General features: G+C 36.7%; 2 protein-coding genes across 17 annotated transcripts in view; one reads left to right on the top strand and one right to left on the bottom strand.

The window, feature by feature from the left end:
• Positions 1 to 21182, top strand: part of LOC132381063 (ras-related protein Rab-21-like) — a 119301-nt gene that overhangs the window by 40161 nt on the left and 57958 nt on the right. For 3 of the 11 annotated variants that reach the window (XM_059950231.1, XM_059950230.1, XM_059950232.1), the window contains one exon: positions 17034 to 18395. The exons of 1 other annotated variant lie outside the window; for it this stretch is intronic. In XM_059950231.1, coding sequence (XP_059806214.1) covers positions 17034 to 17300 — 267 coding nt within the window. In that variant the 3' untranslated portion in view covers positions 17301 to 18395. Of the gene's footprint in view, positions 1 to 5208; positions 6350 to 8568; positions 9560 to 10722; positions 12165 to 13386; positions 13568 to 15788; positions 16147 to 17033; positions 18396 to 21182 lie in introns of those variants that run through there. 7 more of the 11 variants (XM_059950241.1, XM_059950239.1, XR_009507911.1 and 4 more) reach the window with 6 other exon arrangements.
• Positions 1 to 21182, bottom strand: part of LOC132381062 (nuclear transcription factor Y subunit alpha-like) — a 52628-nt gene that overhangs the window by 4997 nt on the left and 26449 nt on the right. For 4 of the 6 annotated variants that reach the window (XR_009507907.1, XR_009507910.1, XR_009507908.1 and 1 more), the window contains exons 3-9: positions 20491 to 20631; positions 19687 to 19818; positions 16285 to 16387; positions 9566 to 9714; positions 8255 to 8428; positions 6356 to 6448; positions 4763 to 4805 (exon numbers count right to left, since the gene is read on the bottom strand). Coding sequence is in view for 2 of the 6 variants with exons in the window: in XM_059950229.1 (XP_059806212.1) it covers positions 6356 to 6448; positions 8255 to 8428; positions 9566 to 9732; positions 16285 to 16387; positions 19687 to 19818; positions 20491 to 20631 (810 nt within the window). In the remaining 4 variants the exon portion in view is untranslated. Of the gene's footprint in view, positions 1 to 4762; positions 4806 to 6355; positions 6449 to 8254; positions 8429 to 9565; positions 9733 to 16284; positions 16388 to 19686; positions 19819 to 20490; positions 20632 to 21182 lie in introns of all 6 variants that reach the window. The other 2 variants (XM_059950228.1, XM_059950229.1) reach the window with 2 other exon arrangements.

Here is a 21182-nt window from a genome sequence, read left to right on the forward strand (position 1 = left end):
GAAAAATTATTTCAAGCCTCGATATAAACTAGCTGATGTCAAAAGTGGCTGCTGTAATTGGCATTCTCCCTGGAACCCAGCATATACAACAGTATTAGATGTTTCAATAAAGATCTTGTCACTGAAGAGTTGCACTTTTTCCAGCTGCAGCCACAACTGCAATTTGCAGACGAAGAACAGGACAAGGACTGCATTAGGGCATTCACTATGGTCATGCAGTGAATTATAGAAAATAGAATGGTACAGCATAGTACAGGGCCTTTAGCCCATGCCGTTGTGCCGACCTTTATAAACTTACTCAACAATAAATCTAAACCTTCCCTCCAACACAGTCCATAACCCTCCACTTTTCTTTCATCTACATGGCCAAATGTCTTTTAAGTGTCCCTATTGTATCAGCCTCTATCATGATCTCTGGCATTGTTTTCCAAGTACCAACCACTTAAGCTGGCACAGAAATGAGTAAAAATGCTACCTCCGACATCACTCCTAAACGTACCTTCACTCACCTTAAACTGATATGGTCTAGTATTGGCTACTGTCGCCCTGGTGAAAAAGGTGCTAACTGTCCACTCTATGCCTCTCGTACTCTTATTACACCTCTATCAGGTCATTCCTAGAAGAAAAGCCTTAGCTTGTTCAACCTTTTCTCATAAGACAATTTAAGAGTTATGGGAATAAAGTGAAATGAGAAGCAGAGATTAAGTAGTTGACAGTATCTGGAACTTCAATTACCGTTAACTACTTTCACAGGAGTGCATTCTATCATACACCACAAAATTTCAAGTTTTCTGAGGCAGTACATGATACATCTTTCCTAGACTCAGCATAGTTCTACTTGTACTCCTTTAAGAACCACAGACTCACTCTAAGTCATACAAGCTGGTTAGATTTGGAGTTAGCCAGCAATGTAATCACAAAATAAACAGTGCTGTGATACTGGCTAGCAGTAGCAGCTCTTCAAGCTTGTGGTCATCACGGGTGACATGTCACTCACATTGCAATCAATGGACAATGACACAATGCAATTCCTGCATCTGTCGGGATTTCCAATTTAGTTACTCCTTTGAAAGAATGCCTTTCATACTCTTATACACCTCTACATGGTCAAAGTTTAATTACAAATGCTGTTTGTTGTGATCCATCCTCTTTACTAAAGAATTTCTCCCATCCCTCTCAATTTGACAAGGAGCAGGAATCAGTCGAGTATTTCCTGGAAAATATGTCCTGAAAGTGATCAATTGCAGCCACTGAGTTGAAGATAGCAAGTGGCCCTGTGAAAATGAACAAGGCGAGGGAATCTTCAGAATTTGGCACCACCAACTAAAATAAATTTCTCTCATGTGAATGCAGATTCTGTTTTCTTTCTCTGAAAATATTAACAGTTTGAAGAAACAATATATTCTGATTCAAACTGATGCTATACTCTTATTGTTCTCCACAACAGTAACACAGAATCATGTTTGATGGTCAGAGCCAACATGTGTTGTCAGTGTGAGGAAATCACTCACTCATTTGGTTTGATATAATGCTTGCTGACTGTGCAGAGTGCGAAGTCTAGCTTGTGTCAGTCATATGATACCCAATATGCATGACTCATCTAATGCTTTGTTTATCTATATTGGCTTTTCATTCCCTGATTATAACAAGGTCTATAAAAACTAGCATTAAAATATCCAATTAATTAACTTTGATTATCTGCTTTTAATCAGTTTCTAGTTTCTACCTAGCTCTCTAAACTCACAGGCATTTACAGAACACATTGAGTTTAAATAACTAGTTTCACCTTATGCTCTGATGCAAATAAACAGCAAGAAAAAATATTTTCATCACATTACCACAAGCTGAATGACTTAATATAAACTACTTTTAAGATTTAATGACATCAGCTTCTGCACTATTTATTTACACTTATACCTGTTCACTAATAATTCAAGTATTTCTCAAAATAATCCCTTCTAAGATATGCAACAAACTTAAAAATGTTAATATGTACCAGATTATTGGCTGCATCAATTAGAAAGCTGATGCTGAACTGAGTAGTAGCATTGCTTTACCTATTGACTTCATAGGTTCACGTTAACATTGAACTAGAACTTGTTGGAAAACATTGACAATTGAGTGTGGAACAAACTACAGAATGTTCTTTTCAGTGCAAAATCTAAAACTTGCTGGTTGAGTTTTGGTAGCAGCTCCTTTCTTGGCTGTTCTCCAGCACTGGACTCTTATGTTTGTTTCAATAAAGATTTATTTTAATGGTATACAAGTTTTAATTTTGACTTTAATAACTTTGAATGTCAGAAATATTTAGAAGTATAACAAAATTTAATAGTTGACAAAGCTACAGTTGTGGCTTTGTCAGCAGTTGACATTTTTTCAACTATTTCATGAAACTTGCTCAACTTATTCAAGAACCAGATTTACAACTGCAGAGTTTATCTTCTGAAGCTAGAGCTAACTTTTTAAACACATTTTTTCAGTAACTGTACTCAATGAGTTCTAAAGACATTGTTTTTGACTTAATGCCTGTGTTGTTAATGTTGTATTTCTTCTGTGAACTTCTACCTAAAATAGTTCAATTAATGCATAACAAAAAGAACTGTTCTTCGTTTCTCTGGGAAGTCTAAAATCCGCATCTTTTTGTTTCTAACTCTACTTCTTAAACTTTAAAAGTTACATCTTTAAGCATGCATTTTATTCTTACACTGATTTTGTATTCACCTTTGTGAAAAATTAAGCTTAAATTTTAAAATATATTATTTTACTTTAAAAAATGCAGTTTCTGAAAGGAAAACTGCACTAATTGAGATTTCCATATAACATAATACTGCCCAGAACTAATGATGAGCCCTCTACGTGCTAACTTGTATATTGCATTCATGCAAGATTTTAATTTTGAATATCTCAAAATAACCAAATTTATTTACGCTAAAAAATACAGATAAAATACTCAGTATTTAGTCTGGTTGTGTACAACTTGAGAGCTAGCAAAATTAAGTAGAACTTGTGCCTAGCTCTTCAAAAAACAAAGGGGTCATACAGATGGAAAAACGAGGCATTCGATAATGGACTAGACAGCACTTGAGAAAAGATAATCCATTCTACATATAATTAGAACCCATCATGTGCTGCATTCTTATATAGCTAGCTAGTCCAGCGTGACAACAATCAGAAGTCACATTCTCATCTGACATTAAACCATAACAAACAAGATTAAGTTCCTACACAAACAAATTTAGTGACATGAAGTCACATAAACCAGCTTCACAGTAACTATTGTTGACAGAGAACGAAGGTGAATGCATGCTCCATAAAAGGTCATTTAGTACATCAAATTTAGTGATCTGATCTACTTAAGCAAGAGAAACAAGGCAAAATAACTCGGAAAATGGAAAAAAAAAGAGAAAATCTACAGATGCTGCAAATTCAAGTTACACTCACAAAATGCTGGGGGAACTCAGCAAGTCAGACAGCATCTTTGGAAAAGAGCACAGTTAGTGTTTCAGTCCTGCTGAAGGGTCTTGGCCCAAACCATCTTTTCCATAGATAGATGCTGCCTGGCCTGCTGAGTTCCTCCAGCATTTTGTGTATGAAAAAATGGAAATAATGTTTCTTATTAAACCCAGGGAACATTACATTCAAGTAAAATTTTTTTAAAAATTAAAAAGTATTTGTGAAGGATGCAAACTTCTTACAAAACACCATTATTTTACTTTGTGGATTTTGACTGATTTCATATTGACATCATTCTCATTGATGCCAATACCTTTTGTTTTACCAATCAGTCTCAATGTTACAAAGAATACCAGTTACTACTATTTCCATTTTCTCTTTTCCCATTAAACTATCAGGTGAGGTCATTCAGACCATTTTGCCTGTGCCGGCTCCCTGAATTGCTTCCAAACTCCACTACCCTTTCCCACTTTGATAATTCATTGCATGGAAAGTTTCTAGAATAATCTGTCCTGTTCCAGATGGTATTTTGAGGGTAATCATCACACATAAACAACTGGTCAAGCGTTTTCAAAGAGTCAAGCATTCTCCTCCTGAGTTAGACTGGTTAAGAATTTGAATTAATTTGCTTATTTATTTCTGTCAGTTCATGAATACTTTTCATTTCATTTGTTAAATTGAGTGGATGAATCCTATTCCTCCACCAAGGTTTTCTCTCACTGCTGTCAACAGGCTGTTTGATCATATCTAATTAATGTCCTCATTCTTACCTGTGAGCACAATAATAACGATATAATCTTCCTACCCCAGTTAATTTTCCAGATGCTAGACTGGCCTCCATCATTATATTTCATCAAAGCATACAACCTGACTCTTCACTTTTATAGAGGCACAATTATCTCAACTTACTTTTCGATTACCTTTCCTCTCGTCTCATGCCACGTTGAGATTACCTTTCCCATCCTTTACTCCCACCTTACTTTCCACAGTTTTGAACTTTCTCACATGTTGTACACCACTATCAACTTTCTTTGTACTGGAGATGCCAACAGCAGATAAAGTCAACTCTATTACTCGACACTGCTAATTTGTTGATGTACCTGATTTTGCTGTGCCATTGCCACAACCACCTCATCCAGTGAATTTTCTGAACATTATTCATCTAATCATTGTTGCCAAGTGTTTCTATCAAGCTTAGTCTCCTAATTGAAACTCCAATTTCAGAACTAGACTGTCTAATATGCTCCAAACCATATTTCTGTGATTATATCCACTACACTTCCTACTATTTACAAGCTGTTTTACTCACCTTCTCTCTGTCTTACGTCTTTTCACAGCCTGACTGAGATGACCTTTATAAAAAGAAAGAAGTATCAAAATGTTTAATTGCTTAAAAGAACCAATTCTGATGCCGGGACGGTATCAGAAATGTCACCTATCTGTTCTTCAGATGTTGACGGACCTGCTGTATACGTATTATTGTCAGTTATTATTTTAAGCTGATAGCACATGCAATTTATTTTCCTTTTATATGTAGGTCAAAGTTAAGGAAAATAGAGATATTGACTGCCAGATAGAAAAGTCCATGAGTTGTTCTATACAACTTATCAAGTTAGGCTAAGATTTCACAAAATATCACTATTAAAAACACAAGTAAATTGAAATTATGATGAATTATGATTGACTTGAAACAGTTTCCTGCTCCAAGCTGTAATTGTTTTTGAATGAAACATCTTAAATTTTATCACTTTTCAGAAACCCAAGAAATGTACTATTTTTCTGATGAGAGGGTAATTAAGTATGCCCTTGTGGATAAGCTTGCCAATCCAAAAATAAAGGTCAGTTCTGGCCTAAAAGGGACATAATTATTATACAAAATAATGAATTGTATGCTGTACAGTAATTTATTTTTGCATCAGTACCCTGACAAGTTTGGTGGCAAGATTGAAATAGCTCAGAATTAGCTGTACTCTTTGAGGGCATTACTGAAACCGCAAATGAAATAGTAAGTTAATCATATTTTTTAAACGGTACCCAAATGTGAATTTAATTGTTTCAGAGATAGCACATTTAAACCAAACCCCCAGGACGTGTTGTCACCATTCACAGTTCACACAAAATAAAATGAGAAACGAAAAGTCAAAGGAATAACAATATTGACTTTTTTAAAAAAACAAATTTAATCTTAAGGGAGGGCATCCTTTAACACCTGAATTTTCATATGAATTCTCCTGAAAAATTTGGTGCCACTGTCTGCTTCCAACAAGCCATTTATATGTTTTATCATGGTTGTTTTAGATATATCGCAGACCTTATCAAAAATGAGATATTTAAATAGAACTATATCGAGAGTTTGAATTTTCATAAATCCAAAAAGGCACACGTGTTAACACAACCTGCAGAAATGCTGCACCGCAGCTAACACCTGCTATAAATGGGATATATTGAACTTCATTATTCCAACTTACAAGGGTCTGACTGTCATACTTAAATCTAACTTTCCAGCCAGGATTCTCATGATGTAGAATTTGATCTGCCCTAATCAAATAAATACAATTTAAACATACTAGGTGCAAGTTTATTCCTTTACTCATTGGTATAGGGTTACTTCATGCTAAATACAGTCTGAAAATACAGTTACCAGTCATGGATCTTGACCTGAATTTCTAAGAATTTATAACATGATGCTAAATAAGCCACAGCCTGCCCAACCAAAGTGATCAAAAGACACAAGTTATAAGCACATTTTAGGTATTATTATCTGCACAGGTAATTATAACTAGGAAGGCATCATTGCCTTTATAAATTCTTTGATTTGGTGTGCCAGGGAAAGTCTGAAAATCATTGCTGGAGAAAATAAATCTTTGTTTTAAAACACAGATATTCAAAAACCATAACATACTATCTCATCACCCTCCTTGGGAGAAAAAAAGCGTCCTCCTTCTCCGCGCTTTCGTTGCATTGCATGGCGATGACGTGACTCATGGAGATATTTCTGTAAAATTAATGAACAATATCCACACATTTGAGATGAAGAAAGCCTTCAGATGCAGGCAACCTATATTTTAAGTCCACACATAAAGGCAGCTGAACTCGGAAGGAGTGAGAATCACTTTGGGATGGCTAATGCAAGTGTGTCATATACACAACTAACAAACAATTTACTTGACAAGTCCGATGGCTATATTTGTAGAGTCCAATGATGCCTAAAAAAACACTTAAGTTCTGCTCGAAATGCAGATGTTGAATTAGCAGAATGAACTTTAAGATAAAGTACCTAAACATATTAACCTATTCTGTAACATCAATGTCTTGCACTGTTCAGTGAACATCTACTACATTAACATACATGTAGTTCACAGCATATGAAAGGCTGCTAGGTATTGCAAGTAGACTTATTTCTTAGTGCTTAGCAGACAGGTGCTACAACTCTAATGTTCAGTGTTTCAGATAATTTATGGGATAAAGCTTTTTCCATCAGGATGCTAATAGGATGTTTTGGTTTTAACATTCTAACCAGAGAGCATAAGTTACACTTTTCTGAAGTGCCAAGCCACTTTTTGGTATCCTAGGATGCAGCCAGGTCAAGTGACTTATTGGCCTTTAGCCCCATTAGTTTTCAAATGTTACTTTTATATAGTAAGGGTATTTAATTCTTCCTCGACATCATTCTGTGATGTTTGTGTATCTTCTACAATAAAGATTGATGCAAAATATATGTGTAACTCCCCTGACTTAGCTTTGGTTCCCATAACATTTTCCCCTTGTCTAATTCTCTAAGGGAGTTTAAATTCATCTGTACCCTTTTTTTTAAACATATACTTAAAGTAACTGCATTGTGTGCTTTTATATTCCTAGTTTGTTTGCCTTCAATTTATTTTCCTTGGCTAGATTTTGAATTTATCCCAGTCTTCAGGTCTCCAACTTTTCCCTTCCCATATGTTTTTAGCTTAAAACCCTCATGAGGTTCCTTGACTAGCCTTGCTTTGTTCAACTCTCCCTGGAAAATCTTTCCCCAATTGGAATATATTTTGTTTAGCATCATGAAACACCTTCTTTATTACCTGCTCCATTTACCCATGGTCCTGTCTGCTAATCTGTCGCATCCACTTTAGCCAATGTTATTCTCATTCCAATACAATTCACTTTTTTTCAAGTTAAGCATGGTTGTTTCTCATTTTCAAAATTGAATACAAAGTTCTATCATGCTAAGATCATTACTTCCCAGGGAATCTTTTACTCAGATGTCATTTATTGAACCTACTCCTTAGACATTATCTTGATGCAAGATAACTCATTCCCTGGTTGGCTTTCTTACAGGGTCTCAACTGTTTAGATGTCTATAAACTACAAAGTTTGTAGTTCTACCACAACAAACTAAATAGGCTGAACAGTTTGTTACCATGAAATGAAGTATCATCTTTTTGCTATGTATAGTGTATAAAATTTTTGACCTCTGGATGTACATACATTAAAAATGTGCCATTTTAGAAAAGTATCTAAAGAGCCCAAAGATATTCATAATACCCATGCATTAAAAATAAAATATTTGAATGATAACCGAAACTATTGATAACTTGCAAGACAGTATGTGCCAATTCCTAGCACCACAATAGAATAAACATCTGCTCTTTAATTTCTAGACTCCCAAAATATGATTATTTAAATGTTTCTACCTAAACACACATCACAACACTTGGTAATATAATTTACCCACCACAGAGGAAATTTTAATTTGGGGCAAAATTTTATTCATCTTAGAAAGTAGATTTCAACATGCAATTTAAATGACATAGCTTACCCTCCTTTCTTTTGGGATTCTGCCTTCTGCTTCTAGCTTGGCTCTTGCCTGTCTTCTTCTTAGGATTCGATGATACTGCTTAGCATTTACATATAGCGGTTCTTCTTCCAGTAGTTCTGCACCTGGTAAGGGAATTCTCTGCATAGCTGGAACTGTGCTCGCCCCTGGTACCATCTGCATCAATTATCATTAACAGCCAATGGAAAGATTGTTAAGAGAAGATAGCTTGCTCTCATGTACAAATGACAATTTTGTAATGTGTATATTGTATATTCAATATAGATTAATGACAAATTATTTTTTTCATAACTTAGGAATTAAACAAGAGGTGTTCCTGTTAAGCCTTGAATGAAAATTCTTCACCAACAGCTATGGCAGAGAGCTCTAAAAAGTCACGTAAAGGTGAAATGCAGGTTTATGACAAAGATCCAGCCACTGGCAAGATTCACTGGCTTTAGCTTGTTCACTTGGATAATATAACCTTAAATAAATTTCACCAACATGAACTAGGTTTTCTAAAAAGTAGAGCAGTAGAAACAGAAACTGATGCAATACTTTTGGGAAATAAGAGACCATATAAAACATCTGGGAAGATCTGCAGTTTTCATAAGGACACAGCTTCAGTTGAAGATGCTAAGCGGAATCAGATCATTGCTGTTAAATTTCAACGAGATCAATGTACTTCCATCTTTCACAAATTCTGAACTTGTGCTTCTAAGATGTATTTTAAAAATGTACATTTTAAATGAATGTTAAAAGATTCATTTCAAGTATTCCTTTGTCTTTATGAAATAAGAAATTCCATTATTAAATTTGCATTTATCTTCACATTCAATTATAGTAAAAAAAAGCAACTGCTTGTATAAAGAAGGTAATGATATTACTTTACTATACAACTGCATCAAACTAGAACCACAGGAAGGAATCCCATGTTCTGATATAATTACACAGTATATCACAATCTACAAATGTAATAGATGATTAATAATTCAAAATAGATTTGTCTTAAGAGTAGAAAACTATCATTTATCTTAAACAGAGATACAAGAGTCTGCAGATGCAGAAATACAGAGCTAAAAACAAACTGCTGGAGGAACTCAGCTGGCCAGGCAGTATCTGTGGGGTTAGACTAAAATAGGGTTTTGACCTGAAAAATTCAGTCTCCATAGATGCTGACCTGCTCAGTTTTTCAAGCAGTTTGATTTTTGATTCATCTTAAACAGATTTGGTTATAATTCAAATAATAGAAGTTCTGCAAGCACTTAAGCTATGATTTACAGTATTTAAAATGATTCTTCAAACTGAACTTACCATCACCATACCGCCTGCATTGACCATACTTCCAGTGACTGGTAGTGTTACCGTTACAGTGCCCTGGCTGCTATTTGTTGTGCTTGTGCTGGCTCCTGTCTGGACAATTTGGGCCCCAGCTAGACTGGCAGCAGGAATGGTGATCATGCCTGTAACAGGGACTGCAACTTTAGCACATAACACAAAGAGAAGAGAGACAAGACAAAAAGGAGGCAAGAGAAAGAGGGCAGAGTAAAAACAGAGGATCAAAAGTGAGAGAAAGACATAAGAAAGAACAAAGAGAGAAGAGATAAATGAAAGGAATAAGATTAATCCCTTCACTTTTCAAGAAAATAATAAATTTTTAAAAAGTTTACATGAACCAAAAACCTTACTCCAGTTGTTGTAAATTGAAAACATTTTCAAATTTATTTTTTAAAGTACTGCAAAATAGAGATTTTTTTCAAACTCAAGTGGTCCAGATTTTGAAATATTTATCTTACATATTTTAATGTTGGTGAGAACTGTGTACTATCTCAGTCTGTTTCCATAATTACATTTGCAATTATGTGCTGATACTGTGTTTGGAAACATTCATGACATGGCAGGAGTTTACCACATTAAGATTTGTTTTTAGTTTTTAAGTTTCTTCTTCAGGATCTGGAGATTGCCAGGGAGGCATCTATTTTAATACCCAATTGCACCCAAGATGGAGATGGAGAATCACACTCTGCAACTGTAATGATGAAGATCTACATAGTGCTGTTGGGTAGGAAGTTCCATTACTTAGACCCAGTGTAATGTCAATATAGGAATGAAGTAATAGAATATCATTCCAAATCAGGATGGTTTTTGACTTGTAGGGGAACCTCCAAGTGGTGATGTTTTCATGCCTGCTCATGGTAGAGCTCACAAGTTTGGGAGATGCCACTGGAGTATTACAAGTGAGTAATTGCAGTGTAGATAGTTGACACTCCAGCAATTTTGTGGTGAGTTACTTGCTCAAAGTAACTGAGCTCTGACCTGCTCTTGTAGCCAGAGCACTGATATGACTAGTTCATGATTCCCCAGAATGCTTACGGTAGAGGAATGTCATGAGAAGGAGTTTAGACTCACTCTTGTTGGAAATGGTCATGTGTGGCACTTATCTGATGTTAATGTTATTTGCCATTTAACAGCATGTGCCCAAGTGTTGTCCTAGTTTTATTACATCCTGGTGTGGACGGCTTCATTTGCTGAGGAATTGTGAATAGAATTGAATACTGTGCAATCACCAGCAAACATCCTTACTTGTAACTTTACGATGGCGGGCCATTGATTAAGCAGTTGAAGATGGTTAGGCTTTAAACACTGACCTGAAGAAGGGATGATAAACCTCTATCAACCTGAACTAGCATCTTCAGTGACAGATGTGAGCTTTACCCTTTTGACACCCATTGGCTTTGGTATTTGTTACAATTAATATATATACTGTTATTTTACTTTTTACTGTTAAAAACTTACTTAGTAATACTGTGATATTGTGACATGTTTGAAGTTATGCCTTAATAGACTAGGAAGCACCAAGGTTTACTTTTAGTATCTTTTCAGTTAAATTCCCATGTCATTTTCTTCCATTCAACTCCAAATTATCTAGCTCCTTAGAATTTGACTTTTGATCACCTCAGATTTTAACTGTCTCAATATGTTATGCATTCCCATAACAATACTCCTAAATCTCCCAATGTTCTTCTTCCAAGACTTTCTTCATTATCTCGCTATTTAACTGTCCTTGGATGTTTTAAAGCCAAGACTGAAATTTTCTGTTGCATTAGTTCTACATCTCATTCCTGTTCTGATCCACCTATGGCCTATTACATTGTTTTGCTAAAGCCCAAAGTAAGCCTGATGCAGCTTCTCATGTACCATTTTATGATTACAGTGGCTGTGAGCTCCCAATGTTAATCACACTCTGTGACGGAGATATGAACATGACATTTTATATAGTCCCAGAGAGGCGCGTGAATGTCAGTGATTCCCATGCCCATCTTGTGCTCACAAATCGCAGAATGCCCGTAAAAATAGCTTGCTTGCTGGATTGAGTGGATAACAATGCTATAATGTGACCTAACAAATAACTTTTGCTGAAATTTGAAACAAGATATAATAAGTAGGTGGAAATTAATAGTCCCACTTTTAATAGGGTAAATTTTGCTATCCAATCCAAATATTTATACAAAAATATATTAGGATAGAAGCTTCCTCCAGAAAACTTGATGCATGATTGTATTAGCTTGATAGTTCTTAATAACCTATATTTATCTGAAGTAGTGTTATTGAATACTGTATTTAAGCTGTAGTTTAAATGTTGTGTAGTTAATGTTAAAGGTTAAACTCTGAAATTTTCAATTTTGATGCTGAAGTTAATGATTTCAAGAGAAATAGGGAAAAAAAAAGTCATACTCCTAGCATTTAGCAATGAACAAATTCCTGGTATTCTGTCGTTTTTGGTGTTCACCCGGCGGAGAATCTCACCTGGTCCCTCAACACCAGCTCCATAGCAAAGAAAGCCCAGCAGCATCTCTACTTTCTGCAAAAGCTGAGAAAAGTCCGTCTCCCACCCCTCATCCTCACCACATTCTACAGAGGATGTATCGAGACCATCCCGAGCAGCTGCATCACTGCCTAGTTTGGGAATTGCACCCTCTCAAATCGCAAGACTCTTCAGCGAATAGTGAGGTCAGCTGAGAAGATTATCTCTCTTCCCTCCATAACATACATTTACACCATACGCAGCATCCGCAAAGCTAACAGCATTGTGAAGGACCCCATGCACCCCTCATACAAACTCTTCTCCCTCCTGCCATCTGGCAAAAGGTGCCAAAGCATTTGGGCTCTCATGACCAGGCTTTTGCTACAGTTTCTTCCCCTAAGCCATCAGACTCCTCAATATCCAGAGTCTAGACTGACATCTACATCATTTATTATTATACTGAAATTTGTCCTCTACTGTGCCTATTGTCTTGTTTATTAATTATTTATTGTACTGCCCTGCACTCTATTGTGCACTTTATGTAGTCCTGTGTAGGTCTGTAGTCTAGTGTAGTTCTTGTACTGTTTCATGTAGCACCATGGTCCTGGAGGAACATTGTTTCGTTTTTACTGTGTACTGTACCAGCAGTTTATGGTTGAAATGGCAATAAAAAGTGACTTGACTTAAACACAACATCTTCCAAGGTTATTCCACCACTCCACCATCATATTCTATTTTTATTAATTTTCTTTGCCAGCTGCTTAATTCTTGCACCCAGTTGCCAATAAATGAGTCACAGCAGGAACTGGTTTGTTCTTCAGTTCTGTACTTACCCACAAAAGAAAGGCCTGTCTTAACATTTTCATACTGGCTGAACTGCGAAATTATGTAATTGTGACTGCCCTCAGCTGTAAGGATGACCTATTATTCTGATGTGATATTGAAACGAAGTAAACTGCCTCTACTAAACTTTAATAACATGTTGTCTTCATGTGACAAATAGAAACTCAGTGATGTAAGAAAAATAGAACAGATGAGTTTATTCTTGCATCTGGGCATCATGAATCAACCAGAATATCAACTGGGCTTATATGAACATGTATTTCTTCTTGATCAGCATTTTGCCTATGGACTGATAATCATAAAATGTAGGTAAAGAAAAATGTGTAATCAAAATGCAAGAGCTATAGCAAACTTGAGACGTCAGTACATAATTTAGATCTGTATTCTGAGAAATTGAAGCAATTCTTGAATCTGTATGTTATGTATCAAAGGGAGGGCTTTTCGAAACATAGTTTTACAAGATTTATTGATTTTTGACTTTTCACAGTAGATAGTGCGATCCCTATATGGCATTGTGCAAATTAAGTGCCATTTCATTGGATCAAGAAAGATTTTTAGTCAATACAAACACCTCTGGCTGTCCACGGCATGAAAACCACAGAAGGTGAAAGAAATCTAATGGTGCATCAATTAAATTATTAATTCTGCAAACTATTTTATAAGAATCCGTAAGTATTTCACAAAGTGCAATTTTATAAATATTGTTTTATTTATTAGCAGTTATTTTCAGTATTTTTAAATTTATGAATATTTCCTTCAGACTTTAATGTATCTACATTCTTCAAATTTTGATCTATTAATTTCTTTCATTAAGTTTAATTAATTTATCATTAGCATCTGAGCTTTACCTAGTAAGAACCTTAAATTCCAGAATTCTCAGTCTAAACCTGCCATTTCATTCTTTATCCAAGATCACAGGACTTCTCAATTACCAATTATAAGGACATTTTAATAGTCAGGATATAGATATGACTTACAATTTGTGATAGTAACCCTAAGCTTGTTACTTTAATTCTCCATCACACTTTGTCTTTGACTTCTTATATTGTTTAAACGTAAATGTAATCTGATGCTTCACAGCCCTCATGGTGCAACAATGCTGAATTTGACAATTTCAGATAGCAAGGCATTACAGTTTGCATCTTAATTGCTCAGTCAACTTGGAACACTGTTTTATCGCTCTTCAGATTCTGTCTGACTCGCTGAATATGTTCAGCAATTAGCGTTTTATACCTCTGTTGCTTAACTGCATTTCTCTCTTTCCTTCTACAAGTCTCCTATAGATATACTATGATTAATAAACCTTCACTACTTTTGCCAGCTGGCACTACCATATGTCTTTCAGTCTCCTTTGGGCTTCAGACGATCACATTATTTCTCTCGTCCTGGATTTTGAAATTTCTCCAGTTTCAATGAAGGGTCACTGCTCTGAAATATTAACTCCATAGATCTGCTCTATATTTTCTGTTTTTATTGTACAATGTATTTTGCTTTTTAACATATAACCATATAACAATCACAGCACGGAAACAGGCCATCTCGGCCCTCCTAGTCCGTGACGAACTCTTAATCTCACCTAGTCCCACCTACCCGCACTCAGCCCATAACCCTCCACTCCTTTCCTGTCCATATACCTATCCAATTTTACCTTAAATTACACAACTGAACTGGCCTCTACTACTTCTACAGGAAGCTCATTCCACACAGCTATCACTCTCTGAGTAAAGAAATACCCCCTCGTGTTTCCCTTAAACTTCTGCCCCCTAACTCTCAAATCATGTCCTCTCGTTTGAATCTCCCCTACTCTCAATGGAAACAGCCTATTCACGTCAACTCTATCTATCCCTCTCAAAATTTTAAATACCTCGATCAAATCCCCCCTCAACCTTCTACACTCCAATGAATAGAGACCTAACTTGTTCAACCTTTCTCTGTAACTTAAGTGCTGAAACCCAGGTAACATCCTAGTAAATCATCTCTGCACTCTCTCTAATTTATTGATATCTTTCCTATAATTTGGTGACCAGAACTGCACACAATATTCTAAATTTGGCCTTACCAATGCCTTGTACAATTTTAACATTACATCCCAACTTCTGTACTCAATGCTTTGATTTATGAAGGCCAGCGTTCCAAAAGCCTTCTTCACCACCCTATCTACATGAGACTCCACCTTCAGGGAACTATGCACTGTTATTCCTAGATCTCTCTGTTCCTCTGCATTCCTCAGTGCCCTACCATTTACCCTGTATGTTCTATTTGGATTATTCCTGCCAAAATGTAGAACCTCACACTTCTCAGCATTAAACTCCATCTGCCAACGTTCAGCGCATTCTTCTAACCGGCATAAATCTCCCTGCAAGCTTTGAAAACCCACCTCATTATCCACAACACCTCCTACCTTAGTATCATCAGCATACTTACTAATCCAATTTACCACCCCATCATCCAGATCATTTATGTATATTACAAACAATATTGGGCCCAAAACAGATCCCTGAGGCACCCCGCTAGTCACCGGCCTCCATCCCGATAAACAATTATCCACCACTATTCTCTGGCATCTCCCATTTAGCCACTGTTGAATCCATTTTATTACTCCAGCATTAATACCTAACGACTGAACCTTCTTAACTAACCTTCCATGTGGAACTTTGTCAAAGGCTTTGCTGACGTCCATATAGACTACATCCACTGCCTTTTCTCCCCCTCTTTTGAATTTTCCTGTGAACTAGGACTCTGTGGTACATTTTAGAATCTTGTCTTCAATGAATATTCACTTTGCTTTGCAATATTGTTGTTATTATGACAATGACATTATTCTCTCTCCATTTACAAAAAAAAACTGATCTTGGCCACAATCCTATAATTTTTCTGCTTTCTCAACAGTTACATAGTTGGAAATTGTGAAGACTGACATCGAGACTGTTAGCAATACTACAGAATACTCTGCTGAAAAGCAGACAAGTGAACATCAATTCATTCTTTAGCATTATAGTTTTTTTTGAAAACCTTGCATTTGCTATATATTATCATTGAATCTAGGTAGTTTTCAGACCACATGGCGAGCTGCTAAAACTCAAAATGAACATGCATAAGCCAGATAAGTTTTTGGCCAATATCTGGTTTAACTTCGTAATATTGATGCCCACCCTATCAGGAGGAAATGGGGGGAGGGTGGATGAGTAAAAATTAAATCATCAGCTCGCATTATGTTGATCAGATTAAACTCTACGGAGTTTCTAAATTAAAGGATACCCAAGAAAATTCAACAGTGACAAGTAGGAAAGATGATGAAAGGGAGGTTTGTTTGTCAAGTCACTATGCCTGGTACCTGGTATCATCATTCTAATCATGATCAAAAATGACAAAAAAAAAACTTTACCTTGTTGGAGTATGGTGCCGTCTGCATTAACTGGCTGATAGACAATTGTCTGTCCTTCTGCAGTCTGTGCTACCTGCTGTCCTTGCACTATTTGCTGTTGACCCTATTTAGTCAAAAAAAGGAAACATTTTTAAGGCCCTTATTCCAGCATTTACTCATAGCTGTTATATGATATATACAATACAGAAAGATATCAGACAGTTCAAGAGCACCTGTACTATGAGCCTGGTTTGATATTCCATTTTATTTTTATTGGTACTTGTCACAGTGATGATGACTGCTGGACCGATTTTTATATAGTGTATGTAATTGTAGTGGACAGTTACTGAACCATGGCAAAGTGGGGATCTAAGTTAAGAGAATCTCTACTGATGCTGCCTTAAAGAATGTACATGAATTAATGATTTTAAAGATATTGTCTGTCACTGGCTGTATATAATTGCTTTTTGTAGCCAGAAATGAAATAATGGCTCTAATAATGTCTTCTCCAGGAAGAAAATAACTCTCAATAAATATCAGTCATAGAGCACACAGTTGCTCGGTGTCATACTTTATCTGGGTACTTCAATGATCTTAATTACAAACTGAGATCTGTTCTTGGGACAAATGGATTAAATAAACAAGGTTGTGGCAAGCACCTTGTACTGGCAATAAGTCCTCTTCTGTTAAGACTCAATAAAGGACAAGTCTGAAATATCTGGATGCTTTAAAGTTGCAAAGAATGTATTAACTTTATCTCTTCGCTTCAGGGATGTGGTTGGTCAAGTCCAACTTGGGAGAGCCAGGCTTGGACTCATCCCAAAGACTCCTCAATGGCACAAGGCAACATCAGTGCAGAAGAGATGGCTCGTGGTGGAGGAGGTGAGAAGACAGGAGGAGGCAGAGCGACACGCCAGGGCCGTCTCAATGGCCAACGGACTAATTGGGAGAGCCTGGTAAAAAGGAAACTCAGCTGGCATGACATCTGGGAGATGGGAGGGATCTCGGCTAAGTTTTGTCATCAGAGCCACTTATGACCTCTTACCTACACTCCAGAACCTGAACCAGTGGTAGGAAGACTCCGCTTGCTCTCCTTGTCAAGTACCTGGCGCATTTCAACAGGATGCACCATGAGCCTCAGCCAGGGGCGGTACACTTAGTGGCATAATCAAGTTCTCAGACAGCTGGCATCAATCTTGGAACAGAGGGGAATCACCACAAACATCGGCAAAAATTTTCACATCATACGATTTCTAACAGCAGGCCAACCTCCAGAGCACCATATAACATCGAAAGAGGTAAGCATTCTGCAGGTTGCTCAGGATTAGAAAGTGGACGTGGACTTAGAAAAAAAGCTTTTGTTTCCCCCAGACATTGCAACTACAACACTCCGGCCAGACATGGTCCAGAGGTCCATAACAGCCAAACTGGCAATATGCTGTGGAATTGACAGTACCATGAGAAGATGGTGTTCAAGAAGCTTATGACAGGAAAAAGACCAAGTACTCTGAACTGGCAACTGAAGCTGCCTAGAACGGCTGGAAGACCAAGATTTTCCCTGTAGAAGTGGGATGCAGGGGATTCATGGCTACATCTATGACCAGTCTATTAAAGAAGATGGGGGTGAGGGGTTATTCACTCCAAAAAGCAATCAAGACCTTGTCAAATTCAGCAGAAGAAAGCAGTAATTGGATTTGGATTAAAAGGAAAGACAACAACTGGGCTGCAAGATGAAGACAGGAGGGTATGGAACTGAGGGGGGTGTATCTGGGATACCAGGTGGCACCATTGAGTCCTCTGGAGACATCATGGGCTCATCAACGCAATGACAAAGAAGGAGGTTGCCCACTTGATGACCTCAATGAGGTACCTACCCTCCTAGTCACCACTCCAAACCCACTGCCAACATCGAGAGTGCCAACTTATAGGGATTGAAACATCAAGTACTATTAGCTCTACTGCTACTCTACTAATGATTAAACTCAATGAGCTAGGTTCAAGTTATTTAGTGTATTTCTCCAACACAGTACAAACTATTCCAGGAAGTTACCAAGGACTACTGTCATGAAAATGACACAGCTATTTACACATACAATTAAATATATTTTAAAATAATTTTTTTGGGAAGTCATTCATCTGGTGGTAACAAAGAATTGGAAAGTTGCAGGATTAAATTCCACTCTAGAGACAAAATCTACGCTGACCCTAAGGGAATTTTTCAATTTTTGTACATTTCCTTATGGAATAGGCCATTAGTTTCATCAAGTCTATGCTAAGGTTCAGAAAAATCCCATTTTCCCTCTAGTTTCTCTATACTCAATTCTCTCTCACAAGCTCATTAAAACCCTACAACTCACCATACAATTCACCTAGCTTGGGGAAACTTACATTGGCTAAACCACCCAAAGACTGGGACATCCTTCGGACTTGAGATGAAATTTGGAGACATTGACACGGTCACTGGGAAAATACACAAGCTCCATCGCGATAGCATGAGTCATTGGAACTGCAGCTGATTTACTGGCGTTGTGAAATAGTTGCACTATTTTGCAGCATCACATGCAACATCAAACTGAGGACCTGTATCTCTTTAAAAAAAATCAAAGGGGAGAGGAGTTGCCTTTGTATTTACATCAATAACCCACCTCACATCAAGCACCATTAAAAAGATTTTTTGGCAATTACAATATCAGCAGTTTATTGTACACTGCTGTGCATACAATTGCTAGCCAAAATTCCCATTCTGCAGTGATGACTGTATTTCAAAAATCATTTAACGGGCAGTGTTTTAGACATCCTGAGTTTGTGAAGGACAGCATATAAAGGCATATCATACTCTTTTGGAACTGGACAGTCAACTTCATTGTTTCCTTTAAATGAACAAAATATAACAAACCATGCAACATTTAAAATAATATCAATGCTAGGTTTAAGACTGGGCAAAGATTGGAAGTCCTGTACACATTTCTAGATTGAACATTAAAATGACTGAAATTAGAAGTATTAATTTGTTTCACTAAATGTATTTCACCCAGTTTATCCATAGAACAGTACAGCATAATACAGGCCCTGTGGTCCATGATGTTATGCCAATCCATATAAACCTACTCCATCACCAATTTAACCCTTCCAACAGTCCATAACCCCATATTTTCCTTTCACCCATGTGCCCATCTAGGAGATTTTTAAATATCTCTATTATATCAGCCTCAACTACAATCTCTGGCACCCACCACTCACCCCGATATCACAGATAGAATCAGATGCATATGACAGTTATCCTGTTGGAGTACATTCAACTCATCTTGCTTATTCTGTCTTTGAAAGAGTTACTAACTGGTTTTGTTCTCCTTTTCCATTTGTTGTGCATTTTTTTCCAAATATGTATCCAAATTTATTTTTGAAAGCATTGAGATGACATACCTGTGTTTGTCCTGCTGTAACAGCTGCCTGAGGCTGTTGAATAATAATTTGTTGTGTCTGACCTTGTTGGTTTTGGACTTGGACAGTCTGACCACTTTGGAGCTGGAGCTGGCTTGGTTGAACAAGCTGAATCTGAAAATAAAAATGCAATTTATACTTGATCAAATAAGGAAGTAATAGTTGTCAGTTCTAACATGCTGAAGATTTTGAAAAATTCTTCTTAAATCTCTCTAATTATTAGTTCTACAATCATGAAGAAGCTGAGGGATATTCTGAAAGGGTAATTTTTATCAAATGTATCCAAAATTGAATTCTCATCTTAATTATTTCCTTTAAGCTACAATAATTATTAAAAGTGTAAAACTGAATTGGAACAATAAAAGTAAGTACAATGGTACTCCCTTTATATTCAAGTGTCACCCCATCTTTGAAGTTGCTTCAAATTCATGTTCTCAATATATAGAACAGGTGCATGAAGTCATGCCCATTAATTATCTAAGCTGTAAAATAATTAAAAACTACAGCCCAAAAATGAATACAAGACTACCTCACCGACATAGTTTACAAGAACTATAAAATAACATAACTGGAATTAGCATTGGCACCATGATACTTTCTTTTGACAATCATCTTCAGCCTTTTTTTAAAATAATATACACACATTGCATTTTGAATATGGATTCCCTCATTCCTCTCTTGAGGATGCCACTGCTTGTTGGGACAGGCAGAAATGTTGCTTTCAACTAAAAGTAAATATTCTGAGGAGAAAAATATGTTATTTTATGAACAAGATTGTATGCTGACCTGTTGGATACCCTGCCCTCCAGAGACAGGAACTTGCATAATTGTCTGCCCTTGACCTGTAGGCACAGCTTGAACCATGATAGGCTGACCAGTGGATGTGATTAGTTGACCACCACTGACTTGGACCATTAAAGGCTGACCCTTAAGAACAATTGCAGGAAGCAAAACAAAATAAATGAGTAATACAATGAATCATAAAAATATATTTATGCAATGTTCAAATCATTTTCAACAATGCTGATTAAGCTAATAAAAACTTTTTAGGTTTTCTCTTCTGCAGCTTTCTCTTGAGGATTCCAATTCCTGATGGAAAGCAGAAAACAGCTGTCCTTTAAAATCATTCCTAAGAGTTCAGTTTTCAAACAAAAGCATAAGACAGTTGAGTGTTGGCATAATCCTTGCAGAAGAACCAAGTTCAATCTGTTCTTGTTCAAAAATTATAATAGATGTGGTTTGTATGGATTTAAGGCTTTTGACAAGATCCTACATGGTAGGGTGGCCCAGAAGGTTAATGTACAAGGGATCGAAGGCATATTGGCAAGCTAGATCCAAAATTGACTTGATGACAATAAGCAGAGGGAGGTAGGTGAGCATTTTTCAAATTGGAAGTCTGTAAAAAGTACAGGGATTGGCGTTGTAATCTGTTGGTTGAAACATACATGAATGAGATGTATGAAAACGTAGATGATCTG

Source organism: Hypanus sabinus, chromosome 25 (genome assembly GCF_030144855.1).
Source record: "Hypanus sabinus isolate sHypSab1 chromosome 25, sHypSab1.hap1, whole genome shotgun sequence".
Taxonomy (NCBI): domain Eukaryota; kingdom Metazoa; phylum Chordata; class Chondrichthyes; order Myliobatiformes; family Dasyatidae; genus Hypanus; species Hypanus sabinus.